Source organism: Lynx canadensis, chromosome A2 (genome assembly GCF_007474595.2).
Source record: "Lynx canadensis isolate LIC74 chromosome A2, mLynCan4.pri.v2, whole genome shotgun sequence".
In the NCBI taxonomy this organism is placed as follows: Eukaryota; Metazoa; Chordata; class Mammalia; order Carnivora; family Felidae; genus Lynx; species Lynx canadensis.
The window spans coordinates 39,820,759-39,838,424 of NC_044304.2; the positions used below are offsets into that span (position 1 = coordinate 39,820,759).

The window sequence follows — 17,666 nt, forward strand, 5'->3', positions numbered from 1 at the left end:
TTTCTGCTCTCCTCAGAAACAAAGTGGAGAAAGCACCAGTCCTTCCCTTGAAGGCCCACCCCCGTACTGCACTGGCATGGGATGAGGCAAATCTGAACACAAAATGGACTGAAGCACTGAACTTGGGCTAGGTTTTTAAGTACCACCTGTTCTGGTAAGGTTACAATAAAGGAAAGAATCTTTTAATTCTACCAAAGGAAAAAAAAAGAATCAACAGGAAATACGAGATACTGCACACCCACCCACCCCCCCACACACACCATTTATGAGCATGCGCCCTCATACTTTCTACCAAGATGCAATTTCTCTTACTTAGCTCTGCTAGTCCTAATAGTCCCTTGGCTTAAAACTATTGGAAAAGAACAAAGCAACGTTTGTAAAGGAGAGAAAATTAATTTGCATGTACTTCACTTTCTGGGTTTTAACTTGCAAAATAACTGCTACCTTCAAAATAGGTTCCTGGAGGACATTTATTCAGAAATTCTACCACCTTGCATTCAAGGCTGAAAACTGGTATTCGTGGGAACAGAACAACAAAAAAGTAGAACTCATGGTGAAAAATTCATTTATATGTCAGTTAATTAGAAACTCAAGGAATTGGTTGTTTTCACAGGTTGATTTTCTAGCTGATAGTTTTATGACCTGAAATATTTTTTCTTTCAACTGAGATAATGAAATCTTTCTAAAATTAGAAACTCAGATAACTGAGTTATTAACTGAGTTAATTTCTGATTAGAAAATCAGATAACTTACTGAATTCTTCATACATGCCAAGCACTGCACTAAATACTTTTCACCCATCACTTTCTTAAATCTTCACACCATCCCCATAGGCAGGGGGTACTACTAATACTCCCATTTTACATGGGTGGAAACTGAGGGTCAGAAAACTTGTATATCGTGGCCAAGGTCAAAGAACCAGGAAGAAGTGTGGCCAGGATCTGGACCCAATTAAGTCTTACTCCAGAATCCAAGCCATTAACCAATATAAACATTCCATTTTTATGCTTGAGGAAATAAAAGTACATATGGGACAAAACCGAATAGCAATGATCTTGAAATAGCAATTCTCAATTATCAATTTTTGTCAGGTACATGACAGATAGTTCAAAAAGATAAGTACTACAAGTAAACAGCTAAAATGCTTTAATAAAAGTCAACAGGAAGTAGTGACTCTGCCCTGTGCCAACAGTAGTACTGACTCCATTTTGGGCACTGGGGTTACACGGCTGACAAGAACATGCAGTCAGGGTCCTTACGGAACTTACAGTGTCATAGGAGGGCCCAGCAGTCACAATATAAGTGCTATGTAACTACTATGACCTAACAGTACGAGCATCTATGGTAAAGTCAAACTGGGATGACAGGGAAGGTCCCTGAAGGGAAGACTATCTAAGCCAATAGCTGAATGACAATAAACAGTTAACTAGACTAAGACAGATAGGAGAGAGTATTCTGGCTACAAGAATAGGTAGCAAAGGCCAGGAAACAAGAAGGCACGTTTAAGGGGGCAAAGGGGAGTTGAGGATAGCTGAAAACAATACGCTGTAGTGACAACAACACTGTAAGCCATGTCCAAAAAATCTAGTGGATTTTTGTCACTAAAAACGACTAGACACTTAAAACCTTTTACATATGGGTCTCATATCAGTGTGCTTTGGCCCACTGCTCTCACTGGTCTGGAACATGGTCTAGGAGCAAGCTCCAGAGCACAGAAATCATGGAGGCCTGGAAGGGGGCAGTAGCAACGGACATGGAGCAAAGTGGATCTGAGCTACAGTCATAGGCTAGAATCCTTAGGATGTAGACATAAAGGGGGCCAGGAGTCAAGGTCTATATCCAGCATTCCAGCTGAGACAGTTCAGTGGACAACAGTGCCCTCTGACGAGACAGGAACACAGGGACACTAAACAGAATAGCTGGAGACTTCCGCTTGGAACAGGCTGAGTTTGAGACATCCTTGCAGGACATACAGAGACTGGCGCAATAGGCAGTTAGCCACACAAATCTGATGCTCAGGAGAGACACATGGAATTGTGAGCATTTAGACAGTGACGAAGGCCAAGGGAGAACACACAATCACCCAGAGAGAACTTGGGAGAATGAGAAAAAAGGACTCCACATAATGGAGGGCTGACGACACAAGTCAAGAGTTGAAGAGCCCATCTAAAATGATTCTGGGTCTCCCTAGAAGAAGTGATGGCAAAAAAAACCAAAACAAGACCTTGTAAAATCTACCACTTCCACGCCCTCCCTCTAAAAATTTCAAAATGTTTAAATGACTCTTTTGGGTAAAATCTCACTAATATAGTCCCAATAGTTGAAAATGTGATGGCTTATCCTTTACACTGTCCATGGTTCAAGAGTTTTGTGAACAAGATCTGAAGTTGATTAATGTTCTACTTTCCAGAATGAATTTATTTTCAAGTTTCTAAATGTCATTCACTCAATGAGCATTTACCGAGTGCCCCATGAAAATGCAGAATCAGGGAGATGAGGATCAGTAAGACACTCCTGACCCTTCAGGGCTCCACAATGAAATGGGAATGGATACAAAGAGAGAATATTGTAACATCAAGATGATCTGTCACTTGGAAGCCCCGAGGAGGGCTTCCTCTGCCAGTCTGAGAGGGGGTGTGCCAAGGGGTGACACTGGAGCCCAGTCTTAAAAGATAAAAGTTATCCAAGCTAGGTGGAGCAAGGGAGAAAACAGCTGTCACAGGAGCATCATGAATACAAAGTGTGCAAGAAGTGGCATGGTACAGGCAGAGAAATAACTAAAATTCATTACTGCTGCAGCGTATAGGGTAGACAGGGACAGGCAAAAGAGAAGCTCCAGACGTAAGCACAGTCCAGGTCACAGAGAACTTTCTACACCGTGCTAAGGAGGTAGAAGTTTATATACTTTAATTGATGGAGAACCCAGTGAAGATTTAAAGCAGATGTTCACTTTCAGTACTTAAGACATGATACTGGTGGTTTTATGGTTGATGGATTTGCAGGAGTCCAGGCTGGAGGTGGATACACCAAATACGAAGTCATGAGACTGCTGCACTAAGCCAGACATATAGGAGGACCAGAAAGAGACTGAGTGAAGGAAACAGCAAAGAGATAAATGGTACCACTTCTGGATGGATTAGAAGTGTGGAGAAAGAAAGGAGTCGAAGATAAATCCCGGGTTTCTACCCTGAGTGACTGGAGTGAAAAATGGTACACTCCACCGAACGGAAAATGTAGGAAGACTTTCCAGGTAAAAATGATGAGTTCAATTTTGGACACTCAGCAGAGGAGGTCAGCAAATACCCAGTCGCTCTCCAAACCCTTAACAACGTGACTTTTCTCCAGAGCACTTATCACAATCCAAATCTTGTCTCCTTCCCCACTAGAAAGTAAGCCCCATGAATGCAGTGACCTTGTGGTATTCACACAAATCCTCAGTATGTGTGACTCTGCCTGGCATGCAGTTCATTCAAACTGGGATTTGTTGAACAAATTAGTGCATATGTGAAAGAAGAAATCGATGAGATTTTCCTCTAATGCTTTTTCCTAAGCTTGCCATTTTGAATAAAGAGCCATGCTGGAAGCAAGTGATCTTCTTCCCAGCCTCATCATTAGTACTCGGAGCCTTGACATTCCTCAATTAATCCAAAAGCCAGATGAGTGTATCAAACTCTTAAACAAATTTACAGCACTGAAAAGTTACAATTTAAAATGGCACCCCAAATGCTAGGGATCATTTTTGTACCTCTTCTCACCTCACAGATATTTAGAATGCTAACTCAATTCTTCTATTTTCTCCCAAAGAAGGACATAGGCAGATTTATGAATTGGTTCAGGTAAAAGATATGCTGACAATTAAAAAAAACAATATGCCTAGGGAAGGAAAGAAAAACCACTCTCGGCAAGAGAAATATGAAAACTTGCCTATGACAGGCAAAACAGGAAGGCCTATTAAAGAATGTTTCCAGATACCTTCAACAAACTGTAGTGTAAAAATAATGCCCAAAAGGAGTTACAAATAGCAAAAAATAGACAATCAAAAACAATGCATGTTTATGGATCATCTGTTATATGCCCAGTATTCTGCTGGGCTGCAAAACACACAGCAAGGAATAACATCACAGAATGGCCTCTAGATTTTACAACACAAGACCTAAAAAATAATTATTATCCTAAGTCATTTATATGTGCCTTTGAAAGGTATGAATTTTTCTATATACTGAATTTACCTCACTGTGTTGTTCTGCCTTAGGATAGAATTAAAATTAGTTTTCCTTAAGCCTGTAAAATATCAGACACCGTGACGAGACATCACGACCAGTAAGAAGTCACACAACTTGAAAGTCTCATATACTTCACAATGACATATATTATGTATTACGCGTGTACATTACATTCACGTACATAAATGTCTAACATGACACACGCAATGTATTGTCTGCATGGTAGGTAAACATTGAAGCAAACCTTTTCCTCCGCTGTATTAACCATTAAGAACAATTTAAAAAGCACTGAGCTAAAAAAAATTTTTTTTAATTGAAAATTTAAAAGAATTTTACTTGGACTTCTCTAGTATTAACACATCTGGGTGAGTCAGTCAGCCAATATAAATAATGGGTAAGAAGTAACACAAAAACTACAATTAGCCAAAGTCTTACTGTTACTGGAGAAGTCACAAAGAACCTTTACCGCACAGCTCCCACTCTCCGACCTGCCCATGACTAAATTTAAACCACTCGTGTAAGAACTCTTCTTTAAATAATGGAAAGAATAGCTCATGCATACTATTAAAGAAAATGAGCTTCTGGATAAAGAAACACAGAAGATGGAGAAAAATAAGGGCTGCATATAATATCACACTGCTAACTATAAATTCCAATTTCCTAATTCTCTCAGGCCATGTCGTTATTCTTCCAGTTTTAGAAGAGAAGAGATAGGCAGTTCTTCTAATTAAGCTCCCTCCCACTTGAAATTTTACTCTTGTAAAGCTCATTCTGTTTTCATGCTGGCCTGAGAAATTTGCTGACAATGAAATTTCCCACTTTAAATATTCAGCATGATTTTAAATAGGTTTCTTCAAATTACTCTTCAGTGGACCTTTAAAGCCACAATTGGAGAGATAAAGGTAATTAGAAATGGCAATATAAATGGAGCTGAATCTCTCAGATGTCCTCCAAAATATAACATACCCTGCTCTTACCCAGTTCCCCCTAGGATGTTGAACAGTTCTGACCATTTATCACTACACATCACTCAATGCATTTGCACATCACAAGATATATTTCTGCCATTCCAATTAGTCTCCCACTGTGTCACAGGAGATAGAATGTTAATCACAAGAGTAACAGCAGTTAAACTGAAATAGTGTACATGAAAAGGAAATACAAAATGACAAATGGAAAGACTCTTTTCAAGTCCTGACGGAGCCACTTAGTAGTGGTATGACCTTGGGCAAGTCCCTTAACCTTCTTTACCCAACTGTTGTGAAAATGGATTTAAATAATCACTTGAGAGCACTTGATAAGCTGAAAGCACTATACAAATATAAGGGAATACGATGATTACAGCTGCATGTATAACGGTTTAGAAATTGTTGGCCCAGAGCTTGGGAAGAATAATAATTGAGGCCTACATCAACCTAGGACTCACATCCTAAGAGAGCCGAGTATCCACAGAAGCCAGGTGACAATCCCTTACTTGGACGAAGTACTGCTTTTGTGGCCAATGAGAAACATCACAATGCTCAAGTGATTATTTACCTATGCATCAACTAGATCAGTTTGTTAGGCAAATACAAGCCTGCAAGTGACACATTATGGCAAAAGACACAATCAAGGCAGATGGGAAATACAACAAAACTTAAAATTAGATTTTATTTATACCCTACTGCAATGAACAATTATTTGTTAATTAGACTCAGATCTTCAATTACAGGTGCTCGGAAATGAAGTGTTGGTAAAACCCTGGATCAGCCAAGAAATGAAGTAAATGTAGATTCAAATTCTTAAAAAAAAACTGAAACATCTTTTCATTTACATAGACCATTAATTACAACAAAAAGTCTACTGAGAAGAACTATAAATATTCTCACGAATGCAGTGTTCTACTTTTTAGCCTGGCGAGGAAAAACTTAAAGAAGTACATTAAGAGTTCTCCGATGCTGGAATGGTATCTTAGAAAGATCACAGAGGCTTAACACTTTGTAGGTTAATTCAAAAGTCAATTAAGGTTCTGAGCCATCACTAATTTCGAGAATCCCAAAACCACAGGCCTAGCATAGTTAAAAAGGCACTCCAAAAATTTTCAAATCAACATCAGGTCAATTAAACGCTCAAAAAACTCAATACTCACAGATAATGATCAGGATCAAACTTGGCCAGCTCAGCATCCAGGCGTTTCTGCCTTCGTTCAGGTGCAGGAGTGAAATCTGGATCCTTAATATCAATAACATCACTCAATTCATCCTAAGAACACCCAGAAAAGAAAGAATAATTGCTATCTCCTATTTTGTCATTGAAAAATCTAATTTTGCATGAAAGGCCAAAACAAAGGAACAATCTGATCAGCAGGCCATAATACTACCTGTGACATGTAGATTCAAATCCAGCAAATGTTTGTTAAACACCTACTGCTTCCCTGTTAGAAGTTTTCACATAAGTTATCTCATTTAATTTGTACAACAAAGTGATCAATATATATCAGACATAAACGTTCATCATAATTTTTTAATGTATATTTAATCTTGAGAGAGAGACAGAGCACGAGCGGAGGAGAGGCAGAGAGAGAGAGACACAGAATCCAAAGGAGGCTCCAGGCTCCGAACTGTCAGCACAGAGCCCGATGTGGGGCTCAAACGCACGAACCATGAGATCACAACCTGAGCCGAAGTCGGACACTTAACTGACTGAGCCACTCAGGCACCCCTGAACATTCATCATTAAAAAAACAAAAAACAAAAAACAAAAAGCAAAAAACAGAATAACTCCCTGCAAGCAACAGGAACATTCAATTCTCCATCTCTTCCCCATTTACTCCTAGAGATTTTAAAGTTATTAACAGCATGTTTAAATACATTTCTAAATTTTTCTTTTAATGTTTATTTATTTTTGAGACAGAGGGAGACAGAGCGTGAGTGGGAGAGGGGCAGAGAGAGAGGGAGACACAGAATCTCAAACAAGCTCCAGGCTCTGAGCTGTCAGCACAGAGCCCAAAGCGGGGCTCGAACCCATGAACCATGAGATCATGACCTGAGCTGAAGTCACATCCTTAACTGACTGAGCCACCCAGGCGCCCCTAAATACATTTCTAGACTGGAAGATAGAGATGCTCCTGCCATGTTAGCAAACAGAACCTTAGGTAACTTTTGTGTGCCCATAAATCTCTGCTCGACCAGAAATCCACTAGACCCAGTCAGCCCATCTCCAGAAGCCAGGCCAACCCTGGGTGCTATGCTTACTTCCTGGTTCCCTCTTACCCCAAACAAGGTTGACTGTGTGGCCTTAGCCAATCAGACATTTCCTATCTTTCTTCCTTGTTATTCTTTATCTCATTAAAATTTTCTGCCTTTCGCCCATTTTTCCATGTCTCCCAGTGAAGACTGTTCACTTCCTAAAGCGTTAAATAAAGTCTGTTTGTATCACTGAAAACTGTCTTCTTTAATCACTTTTGAACATCTACATGCAGACTTTCCTTTTGTTTCTTCCTAAGGACTAACTCAGCTGGTCTCAAATAAGGATTTCCAAATAAAACTTACATATAAAACTGTGTGTGTTCTACTTTATGAGCATATTTAAGAATTTTTAAGGGCGATTTTGATGTATATGACTTTCTATCTGCAAACTTAAAAATCTAATCCTAATTGATATTCAATTTTACCGTAAAAGTCTTCACTGATGTATACACACACACTGATACAGAGCATGTTTCTTAGGTCAAATCCTACAGAAAATAGGTATAGTAGGAAAACTGTCTAGGAAACCATATAATCTTTTTTTATTATTATTAGAATTATGAAGCCAAAAAACCTCATACAATGCAAAATATCCCTATAGCGACATCTTTTTTTCAACCTCTTCATTCCAATTACTGACCACAAATGAGAAGTATAGAAACTGAAAGAACCTTAACTAAAAAGAAATCCAGGGAAATTACTCGAGAGAGTCATGGAGGGAAACTGAAAACAGATTGGCAAAAGGAATGACAGGTTAGTGCCTAATAATCGAGCTTAAAGTCGAGAGCCGTGAGGCAACCTCACCACAAAGAAATGAGCTACAATAAGCTGAAGGAGCCAAGGAGACACTAACATAAACACTCCCCACACAATCCAAATTTTTGCATTGAAAAAAAAAATTCTCTCATTCCTATCAAAATCCACTTAGCTCAAGTAATATCAACAACATTTAACCTAAGCACATTCTAATGCAATGAAAGGGCCCAGAAACTTTTTGGATGTCACGTCCAGAATACGTTAATACTTCTAACTGCAAACATTCCAGGCAAAAACCAGATTCTTGGCTGTCCCCAAATAAAATTTTGCATTCCAAAAGTTCCCTTACAATTCACTTTTGGGAGATTAAGAATATATTTCCCTATAGAAATACTATTAAAACCAGTATTTATGTGCTCATGGTAACCCACAAGTTTATTCCACTTATAATAAACTTTAAATAGAGTACTCTCCATTCAAAGGGCGTACAACCCTGTGGCAATGTTTCCATGAAAAAATGCTTTCAGAGTTCCACTGCAACCCACCACAAACATCTCTTCCCCAAGCAGGACAATCTGGACTCTTCCTCTCTTCCTCACCTGCCTGAAATGAAGTCCTCCAGGCACATGGCCAGAAAAGGTGCTGACCGTAGGCCTTGGGAGGAGAGGTCGAGTTGTACTGGGCCCACTGGACTCATGTCAGCCAGATGGCTACCATGAGAGCCGTTTCCTGCCCACGGACCCCAAGTCCTTCTTCCCAGCACCCTTAAGTCACACATTTGCTTCCCTACTAGCCCCAAGGAGTTCCTTGCACATACATACATGTACTCATTCACTCACTCACTCACTTCTGAAAGCAGCCCAATGAAGCAGAAAAAAATGTGAATCTGTAGTCAGACAAACTGAAATTAAAACCCAGCTCCAGGGGCGCCTGGGTGGCTCAGTCGGTTAAGCGTCCAATTTCAGCTGAGGTCATGGTCTTGCAGTTCTTCAGTTTGAGCCCTGTGTCGGGGTCAGACCCCGGAGTCTGCTTCAGATTCTGCGTCTCCCTCTTTCTCTGCCCCTCCTCCACTCACACTCTCTCTCTCTCAAAACTAAAAATAAACATTAAAAAATTAAAAAAAAAAAAAAAAAACACCTCAGCTCCAGTCTAACTGTGCATCCTCCCTGAATCTTAGCCTCCCTTCTGTGAATGAGTCTAGTGACACCTCCACCGTGAGGCTGGGGACTAGATTCCCCTTGCTGCTATAACAAACTACTACAAACTTAGCGCCTTAACACAACACAAATATATTCTCTTATAGGTGTGGAGCTCCCAAGTCCAGAGTCAGTCTCATTGGGCTAAAATGAAGGGAAGGCAAAGCTGGTTCCTTCTCAAGGTTCTAAGGGAGAATCGGTTGCTTTGCCTCTTTCATCTTGGAGGGTAGCTTCCTCATTTCTTGGCAGGTATATTAAAAAAATGTCCCATGACAATGCCCTTCCTCCCTCAGCTTCCATCATCATGTGGCCTTCTCTCTTTTCACTTTGACTGTCTTACCTCCTTCTCATAAAGGCCCTGTGATTAGATAGGACTCACCTGGATAATGCCGGATAATCTCCCCATCGTAAGATCCTTAACTTAATTGTACGTGCAAAGTCCCTTCTGCCACATAATGCAGTATGTTCACATGTTCCAGGGACTGGCACACACAGACATGCCAGGGAATGGGGAGGGAAGGAGCATCATTCTGTCTACCACAGGCTGTTATGAGGATTAAATGAAATAATACGAGTAAAGCATCAAGTACAAGGCTTCATACATTCAATAATTAGCTTCCTTCCTCTGTGTCCCCCTGTTCCATGCTGTTCCCTGCACTCACTGTCCAACTTCCTACTGGGAATACCTGTCCTCCTTCCCCTTCCACGTCCTCACTTGCCAGTAGCAATAAAAAGAGAAAAATAGGGATTAAAATGTGCTGCTTCATACTTCACCTGAACCAGATATAAGGTCACAAATGGGGTAGAATCTGGGAATTTCTGTAGGTAACTACATTTCAGAGGATAAACGGACTAAGGGAACCACAGGCATTTCAAAATACTAATTGCACTGAGAATAAACCCAGACTTTCCCCACAGCTCTGCACAATCTAGCCCCTGTCCTGTACTTTATGCCCACCTCCTACCTTCCTCTTCTGGCTCAAATCCCCCAAGCCACATACCAGGCTTCCTTCCCTTTCTAAAACCCTGAGACTTTGCATTTACAATACACTTCTCACCATTCAAGACTCAGTGCAAATGTCGCTCCTCAAAGAGGCCTTCTCTGGGCATCCTCACCAAAGGAGTACCCCACAGTCTCCCACATTACCCCATCCGTTCCTTCACTTGTCACTATCTGAAATTCTCTAGTTTATTTGTTGTTTACAGGATTACGGACTAGCTTCCCACTAGAAGATTCCATGAGGACAGGAGTCTGGTCAATATTTTTCCTCACTGTATCCCTGGCACTGTTCCTGACCTTCAGTATTAAATCATTCATTCAGCAAATACTGTATGAGGGGCTGCCTGGGGCGCTAGAGACCCAGAAATAAATATACACACCAGGTCTCTGCTCTCATGAGAGTAAGAATTAGACAGTAAGAACGCAGCTGTCCTTCCTCTCTTCCTCCTCTCCCCTCTTGATTCCAGACTCAGGGCCTCCACATGTAGCTATGCAGTCTGTACCCCAAAGAACACGAACATCCCCAGCAGTACAAGCCCCACCAGGCTCGTCCTACACACGGTCATACACAGTGGCCCTGTTCAAACCAGACTCTCAAGAGGAACCGAAAGGAACTACAACGCCAAGTTAGCGTGGGGGAAGAGAAATCCATCTAGGGCATCAACCAACCAAAGGTAGAAAGATAAGAAGATGGGAAATGTTCGGCCATACCAGAACAGCGGTGATTCTGCTACGGCCACTGTCAGTTGAACCATTTAAAGTGGGTATTGCCAAGAAAAGGTCATGCAGGATGAAAATCAGGCTTATGTTAAATTTTGGCATCGCTATGGCAGAGACCCTCCAGGGAGAAAATGAACTGTGTGCACATCTGGCCAATAGGCCTCCTGGAGACAACAGCCTCGGGTCCCTGGTGCAGCTGCGGGAAGGAAAAGGGCCGGCCAGCCAGCGTCCTGTGGCTGCTGGCAGCGGCGGTGCCGGGAGCTTGCTGGGTTGGCGCCCAGAGACTCTGGGATGGTTGCTCCTGGCAGCCCCCACCGCCTGACGCCGGTTGTGAGGCCCTGACTTTGAGCAGCCGGGGCAGTTTTCCAAAGGCGCCCCGGCGGCTGGCAGCGGTTTTAGAAAGGAAAGAAAAAAGGGATGGGGAGGGGAGAGATACATTAAAAAGAATGTTTCAGCAAATACCACTTCTTTTTTCTTCTCATTATCAGTATGAAATATGGAAGTTTCGAAGCATATGCCGTGTACATGGTCAGAGGGGAAAAAACATCGACTATAAATCCCCCCCCCCACCATGAAGGATTAAATTATTCGATTAAGAGCAGATACCTGGGTCTTGGAATTACGAATGATGTTTCCTTTCTTTGTTATATTTTTATAATGAATATGTATCGCTTTTATCATCAAAGAAAATAAACCTATTTTTCACTTAAGGGGGGGAAAAAAGAGACTGTGGAAAAACTAGTAAAATATGAGCCATCAACAAAACTTCATGGATATTTTCTCATCCAAAGGCAGAATGAGAGAAAGTCTAAACTTGTGAGAAAACATTCTTTGAGAAAATGCTGACGTTTCTTAAGTCCATCACTTGAAAACAGAAGAGATGTTCTCAAAGGTATTTAGGCAGTAATCATTCCAGCTTCTTCTCATTGCTTCACTAGCAGAAAGACACCCACACCACTAACCTTAGTCAAATGATCGCTCAGTTTTTAAGCACAGGGTAGTGGTGTCATACACAGAGCAGTCATGAATGCAGAACAACTCTGCGAGGAACACCAATTATGTGAGATTTGGGGGCCACTATCGCACAAAACACACCTATGTTAATACCCCAGAGAGGGTGTCCTTTGGTTCACAGAGGATTTTTGAAAGTTTTCATTCCTTAACGGTCATAAAGAATATCACAAACTTCTAGTTTTATTCATTAGAACATACAATCTTGAGGGGAGGGTGGAGGAGAGGAGAAAATGGGTGATGGGCGTTGAGGAGGGCACTTGTTGGGATGAGCAATGGGCATCGTACGTAAGCGATGAGTCACAGGAATCTACCCCCAAAACCAAGAGCACACTTTACGCAGTGTATGTTAGCCAATTTGACAATAAATTATATTTAAAAAAAAAATCATTCAATAAAAAAATATATGTATATCATTTTGAAAAAACAGTACCTACATCTACTGGTTTGTCCACTGGTAAAAGGTGCACAAGTAACAGCAACGATGCCAGGATGGAACAGATACACACGAGAGCCCCGCACAGTGCCTGGCACAGCGACATAGTCAGTAGCTGTTGGCTGCTGATGCACAGACAGGGAAGTCCAGTACCTGTTACTCAAGTCCCCCTAGAGAGGAGCGAACTTCAGCATCCAGACCTTTTAAAGAATTTAGAGAAGTTAACTGGTACACACCCATTACATATTTTATTTAACCCCCTCTAAATCTGGGGCAGCACCCTGTATTCAAATGCATTACTATTTCTCTGGCAAAATCTGTCAATATGCACACTAAGCGGGATTTAAGAAACTAATAAAAGACTCACATCAGTGGGGCTCCTGGGTGGCTCAGTGGGTTAAGGGGCCGACTTGACTTTGGCTCAGCTCATGATCTCACAACTCGTGGGTTCAAGCCCCCGCATCAGACTCTGCGCTTACAGTGCAGACTCTGCTTCCAATCCTCTGTCTCCCTCTTTCTGCCCCTCCTGTTCCCCCTCTCCGCTCAAAAATAAATGTTAAAAAAAAAAAATAATAAAGACATCGATTCAGATCAGGTTTTGTCACAAAACTAAACACACAAAAATGTTTACTTTGAGAACTTTCTGTTACCCCGTTACTACAGACATGGGTTATAAGCCTGCACCACTAGTTACCAGTTACATCACCCCTCAGGGCTTGTTCACATCCATGGCTCTCTTTTTTTCCTCTGTTGAAGAAAATATGCATTCAAACAGCTTAGAACAGCAATGCTCATTCAGTTAAAATTTGAACATTTTAATGATTTTAGATCATCAAGCTAAAGGCTCGAGAATCATGAACATCAAATTCAGTGTTTCATTTCTGAGGGGAAACAGAATGATGTAATCAGGGGCTCTAACTATGCTGACATTTATTTTTAAAGCTGGGTGATAGGTGCCCAGAGATTTGGTGCCTTAGTTAAGACATTCAGAAAGACCCAGAGAATATTTCATAACATTTTTTAAAATAAATCTAAATTACTTATTGAACATTTCCAACAGATACAAGAACTTGGGACCTAAAGGACTTGGCCTAGGCTTACGTTATGGCATTCCAGCATCTTCTCAGCAACCTGGCAGAAATCCCTTGAAAGGCTCTCCCCTCAACGGCAGCAGCAAGAAAGCAAGTGCCCTCGCCTCAGAAATGATGATCCATCTGAATGTACAATCTGTACTTGGCCTGCTTGACTTGTATTAGCATTCATTTAGAGCTTCACACAGGTACACCCCAAGTGACGGACCACAAAGTAGCTCTCAGCTAAACAGGTGAGGTCCATGCACTGTAGTTAGCGCTGTAGACAAAATGGACTCTAACTACCTCAGAGATGACCAGAAAATGTGATTGGGGAGAGAGACTATGGAGAGACCGTAATTCAGGGAAAAAAGCATATAAGGGTTTTGAAGGGAGTATCTAATCAGCATTATTTGCTCAAGTAAATCCCAATTTTGTTCTCTTTAAAGAGTCTGGAGAGCATTTTATATTTTCATAGGCAGAAGTCTTTCTAGCATCCTATTCTTTTTCAAAGAGTTTTTATAATGCAGCATCTCCTAAGTTTTCTAAATGCTATTACAATGTAGATGAGTAAATTTATCCCTATTTGATAAAGAGGAGACAAGACTTGTTTATGATCAAATAACTGGCCTATCACCCCAAATCTAAGCAGCAGAAGTGGGACTAAAACATAGGTAAACCCTTCTTTAGTAAATTCAAATATGTCTTACTATAATAAACTACAGCCTAAAGAGATTTCATGTCCTCTGCCCAGATAGGGATTGAGGGAAAAAAAAAAAAAAAAAAAAGTTGTCTGTTACGATTTCTTTCATTTAAAATTCAAACAAAACAAAATGAAACAAAACTCCAAGCTAATGGTTCAGAAATACTTTCCATCATATAACATTCTAGGGAGGCATTTTCTATAAAACAACACAGGTACAAAATAGTTCAAAATCTCTCCTCTCCATTTCATTCTCCCCTCATAAACTAAAATAAAGCGGAATTTCCTATGTTTTTTGAGGAAGAGAGACTGATGTCATTCCTTTTTAGCCTAAGTGACAAACAATTGGGTTCTAACAAGAGATTACATTCAACCCCCACCAAGAGTAAACAGACACAAGTGCCCACTGTACACCAAGAACTAAACAATTCGATCAAAAGACACAAATTCACTCTCATCGGGAACATTCTCTCTCATTTATATTTATAAAACATCACGTAATCATTTTCATCTTTCAGAAGTGTAACACAAAGATTCGCAGTTAAGTATGAGGAAAGAGGAGTTCCGTTTTGTGTTTTGGAAACTTCATGTCTAGAATACTGAATGAAGTGGAGAAAAAAGAAAGTAACAGGACATCTGACATCTGTAAGCACAGTGTGACTGGGCAGAACCACCAATGCAATGGAAAGGAACAAACGTGTGTAATCACTACAGAGAAGCAGCTGTGACTTGTGCTCTGAATACATCACCTCCTATAATCTTCATTAAAGATCTCCAAGTAGGAGCAGAACTGAAATTAAAATATCAAAATGGTAAAACCCTATACAACAAGGTCTTTTAGAAAGAAACCGTACCTGTAACCGCTGAAACACTCCGGATCGTAAATTTCCAAATCCATAGTGGCACTGTGGATTCAGAGCACTTTCTGATACCTCTTCATAGGGGACCTGTTCAATTTCCCAGTCAAACTCTTCATCCTCAGCTTCTACTCCTCCCTCAGAAACTTCAGAAGCACCTGAATGTGTTAAATATTAATTTATTCAAGTACTGGGTTTCCTAGGTACAACTTGGAGGGGAAAAAGTATAAAAAATGCCTGCCCACATGCACTGAAAGGTATGTAAAAGAATATACATAACCTCATTATTTGTAAAATTTTAACGTTTAATTTTGAGAGACAGAGGGAGAGGGCACGGGAACAAGCGGGGGAGGAGCAGAGAGGGAGGAGACACAGAATCTGAAGCAAGCTTCATGCTCCCAGTTGTCAGCACAGAGCCCAACGTGGGGCTCCAACCCACGAATCGTGAGATCATGACCTGAGCCATCATCAGATGTTTAACCAAATGAGCCACTTAGGTGCCCCAACCCCACTATTTTTCATAGCTTCCCCCCCAAAAAAGGAACCAATCCGAAGGCCCTCAAGAGTCAGATGTATAAATAGTAAATGCAATGAAAGCAAACAAACCTCAGCTATAGATGGAAAAACCTCACAAGAATATTAAGAAGCCATACAAAAAAGAACACATACTGCCTGAGTTATATACACAATTCAAAAACAGGCAAAACTGAAGGTAGCAGTAACACCGCAGAGGAGGGAGGAAGAAGGGACCAGGAGGAGGCACAGGGTAGGATTCCAGGGTATTGGAAACATTCCATTTCTTGACCTAGGCGGTATTCATTTTATGTAACTCATTGAATTTATAAACTTTTGATCAAAGCTCAAGAGGCCATTACTTTGCAAAAGGCAGAGATGCTGTTTTAACTGGTCCAAGAATGTGACTGACACACTGAGTCAGTAATGTGTTTGTCTTTAAATTATATGTCACCGGGGCACCTGGGTGACTCAGTTGGTAAAGCGTCCAACTTCCGCTAAGGTCATGATAGATCTTGCAGTTCACAAGTCTGAACTTTGTGTTGGGCTCTGGCTGACAACTTGAAGCCTGGAGCTTGCTTCGAATTCTGTGTCTCCCTCTCTCTCTCTGCCCGTCCCCCACTCATGTTCTCTCTCTCTCTCTCTCTCAAAGATAAATAAATGTTTAATAAATAAATAAATAATAAATGAAATAATATGTCACCAAATGAGCTAGTTTTATTTTCATGTGATGTCCTTATCTTGTCACCGGAACCATTTTCTCCCATTTCCTATTTGCTATATCCCTCTTCCCCCAGAAACACAAAGCACTCCAAATTTTCTGTTTATCTTTATTTCTTCTTAACTACAATAAACATACCTATTTCTTCCACAAGTGGTTTGGCAGTCCTGGATTTTCTTGGTGCCAGAAGAGCAGTTAACATGTTCAGTCCCTCAAAATGCTGGCCAGGAGTTTCTTTCGGCAATCGAATGGTAAAAATTCCTTAAAGATAAATTTGTTTTATACTTAGCTCTATTAAAAAAATCAAAGACTTCACACAAATACATCCAAGAAATATGTATTCCTATTTCATAGGGCTCCAAAATTATGCCCTTGTTATACGGTGAATAAAAATCAGGATAGAAAAAGGCTTGGGCCCCTGGGTGGCTCAGTAGGTTAAGTGTCTGACTTCAGCTCAGGTCATGATCTCGCGGTTCGTGAGTTCAAGCCCCACATTGGGCTCTGTGCTGACAGTTCAGAACCTGGAGCCTACTTCAGGTTCTGTGTCTCCCTCTCTCTCTGCCCCTCCCCTGCTCCCGCTCTGTTTCTCACTCAAAAATAAAATAAATATTAAAAAAAAAAAAAAAAACCTTGGGAAAAAAAGAAAAAGGCTCAAGTAGGGTTTTTCAGAATCACTGATTCAGCTGTCACCTGTATAAGAAATTAATCTGCTAAAGCTGCAGAATGCTTTAGTCTTACACAGTATCCCCCCCTTAACCTACTGATAATATTAAAAGTCCAAGCCAAAACCTCTAAAACTCAATGACCTGAGAAGGCAGTAGCTTAGAATTAGCCCATAACTACTTATAAGATTTATTTCTGAACTAGGAAAGAAAAATCAAGATATCTAATCCAATGAATAGCAGCAATTTCAAAAATTCACAAAATCTTAAAGCAATTATAGCTTAAAAAGCTATCTGAGATCTCAAGAGACATATCCCCAAAGTCTAAGACAGACTCAAATTCTACCTATGCACTTCTTTCCTTTCCCTGACTAGGTTTATCACTTCATCGAGGCTACCCCATAGACTTCTTACATTATTTACTACTGTGAATTTAAAATATTTTTTACCTTTTTCATTGCACTTAAACATATTTCAATACAGTTGACCCTTGAACAAAATGGAGCTTAGGGATATGAACCCCCACCCAGTCAAAAATCTGTTTAACTTTTGACTCCCCCAAAAGCTAACT

The 17,666-nt window shown here is 40.6% G+C and overlaps 1 protein-coding gene across 1 annotated transcript in view; it reads right to left on the reverse strand.

The window, feature by feature from the left end:
- The window catches only part of SHQ1 (SHQ1, H/ACA ribonucleoprotein assembly factor), a 99,126-nt gene that overhangs the window by 75,396 nt on the left and 6,064 nt on the right, over positions 1–17,666 (reverse strand). Inside the window, exons 3-5 of the mRNA XM_030307244.2 lie at positions 16,572–16,694; positions 15,197–15,357; positions 6,352–6,464 (exon numbers count right to left, since the gene is read on the reverse strand). Coding sequence (XP_030163104.1) covers positions 6,352–6,464; positions 15,197–15,357; positions 16,572–16,694 — 397 coding nt within the window. The remainder of the gene's footprint in view (positions 1–6,351; positions 6,465–15,196; positions 15,358–16,571; positions 16,695–17,666) is intronic.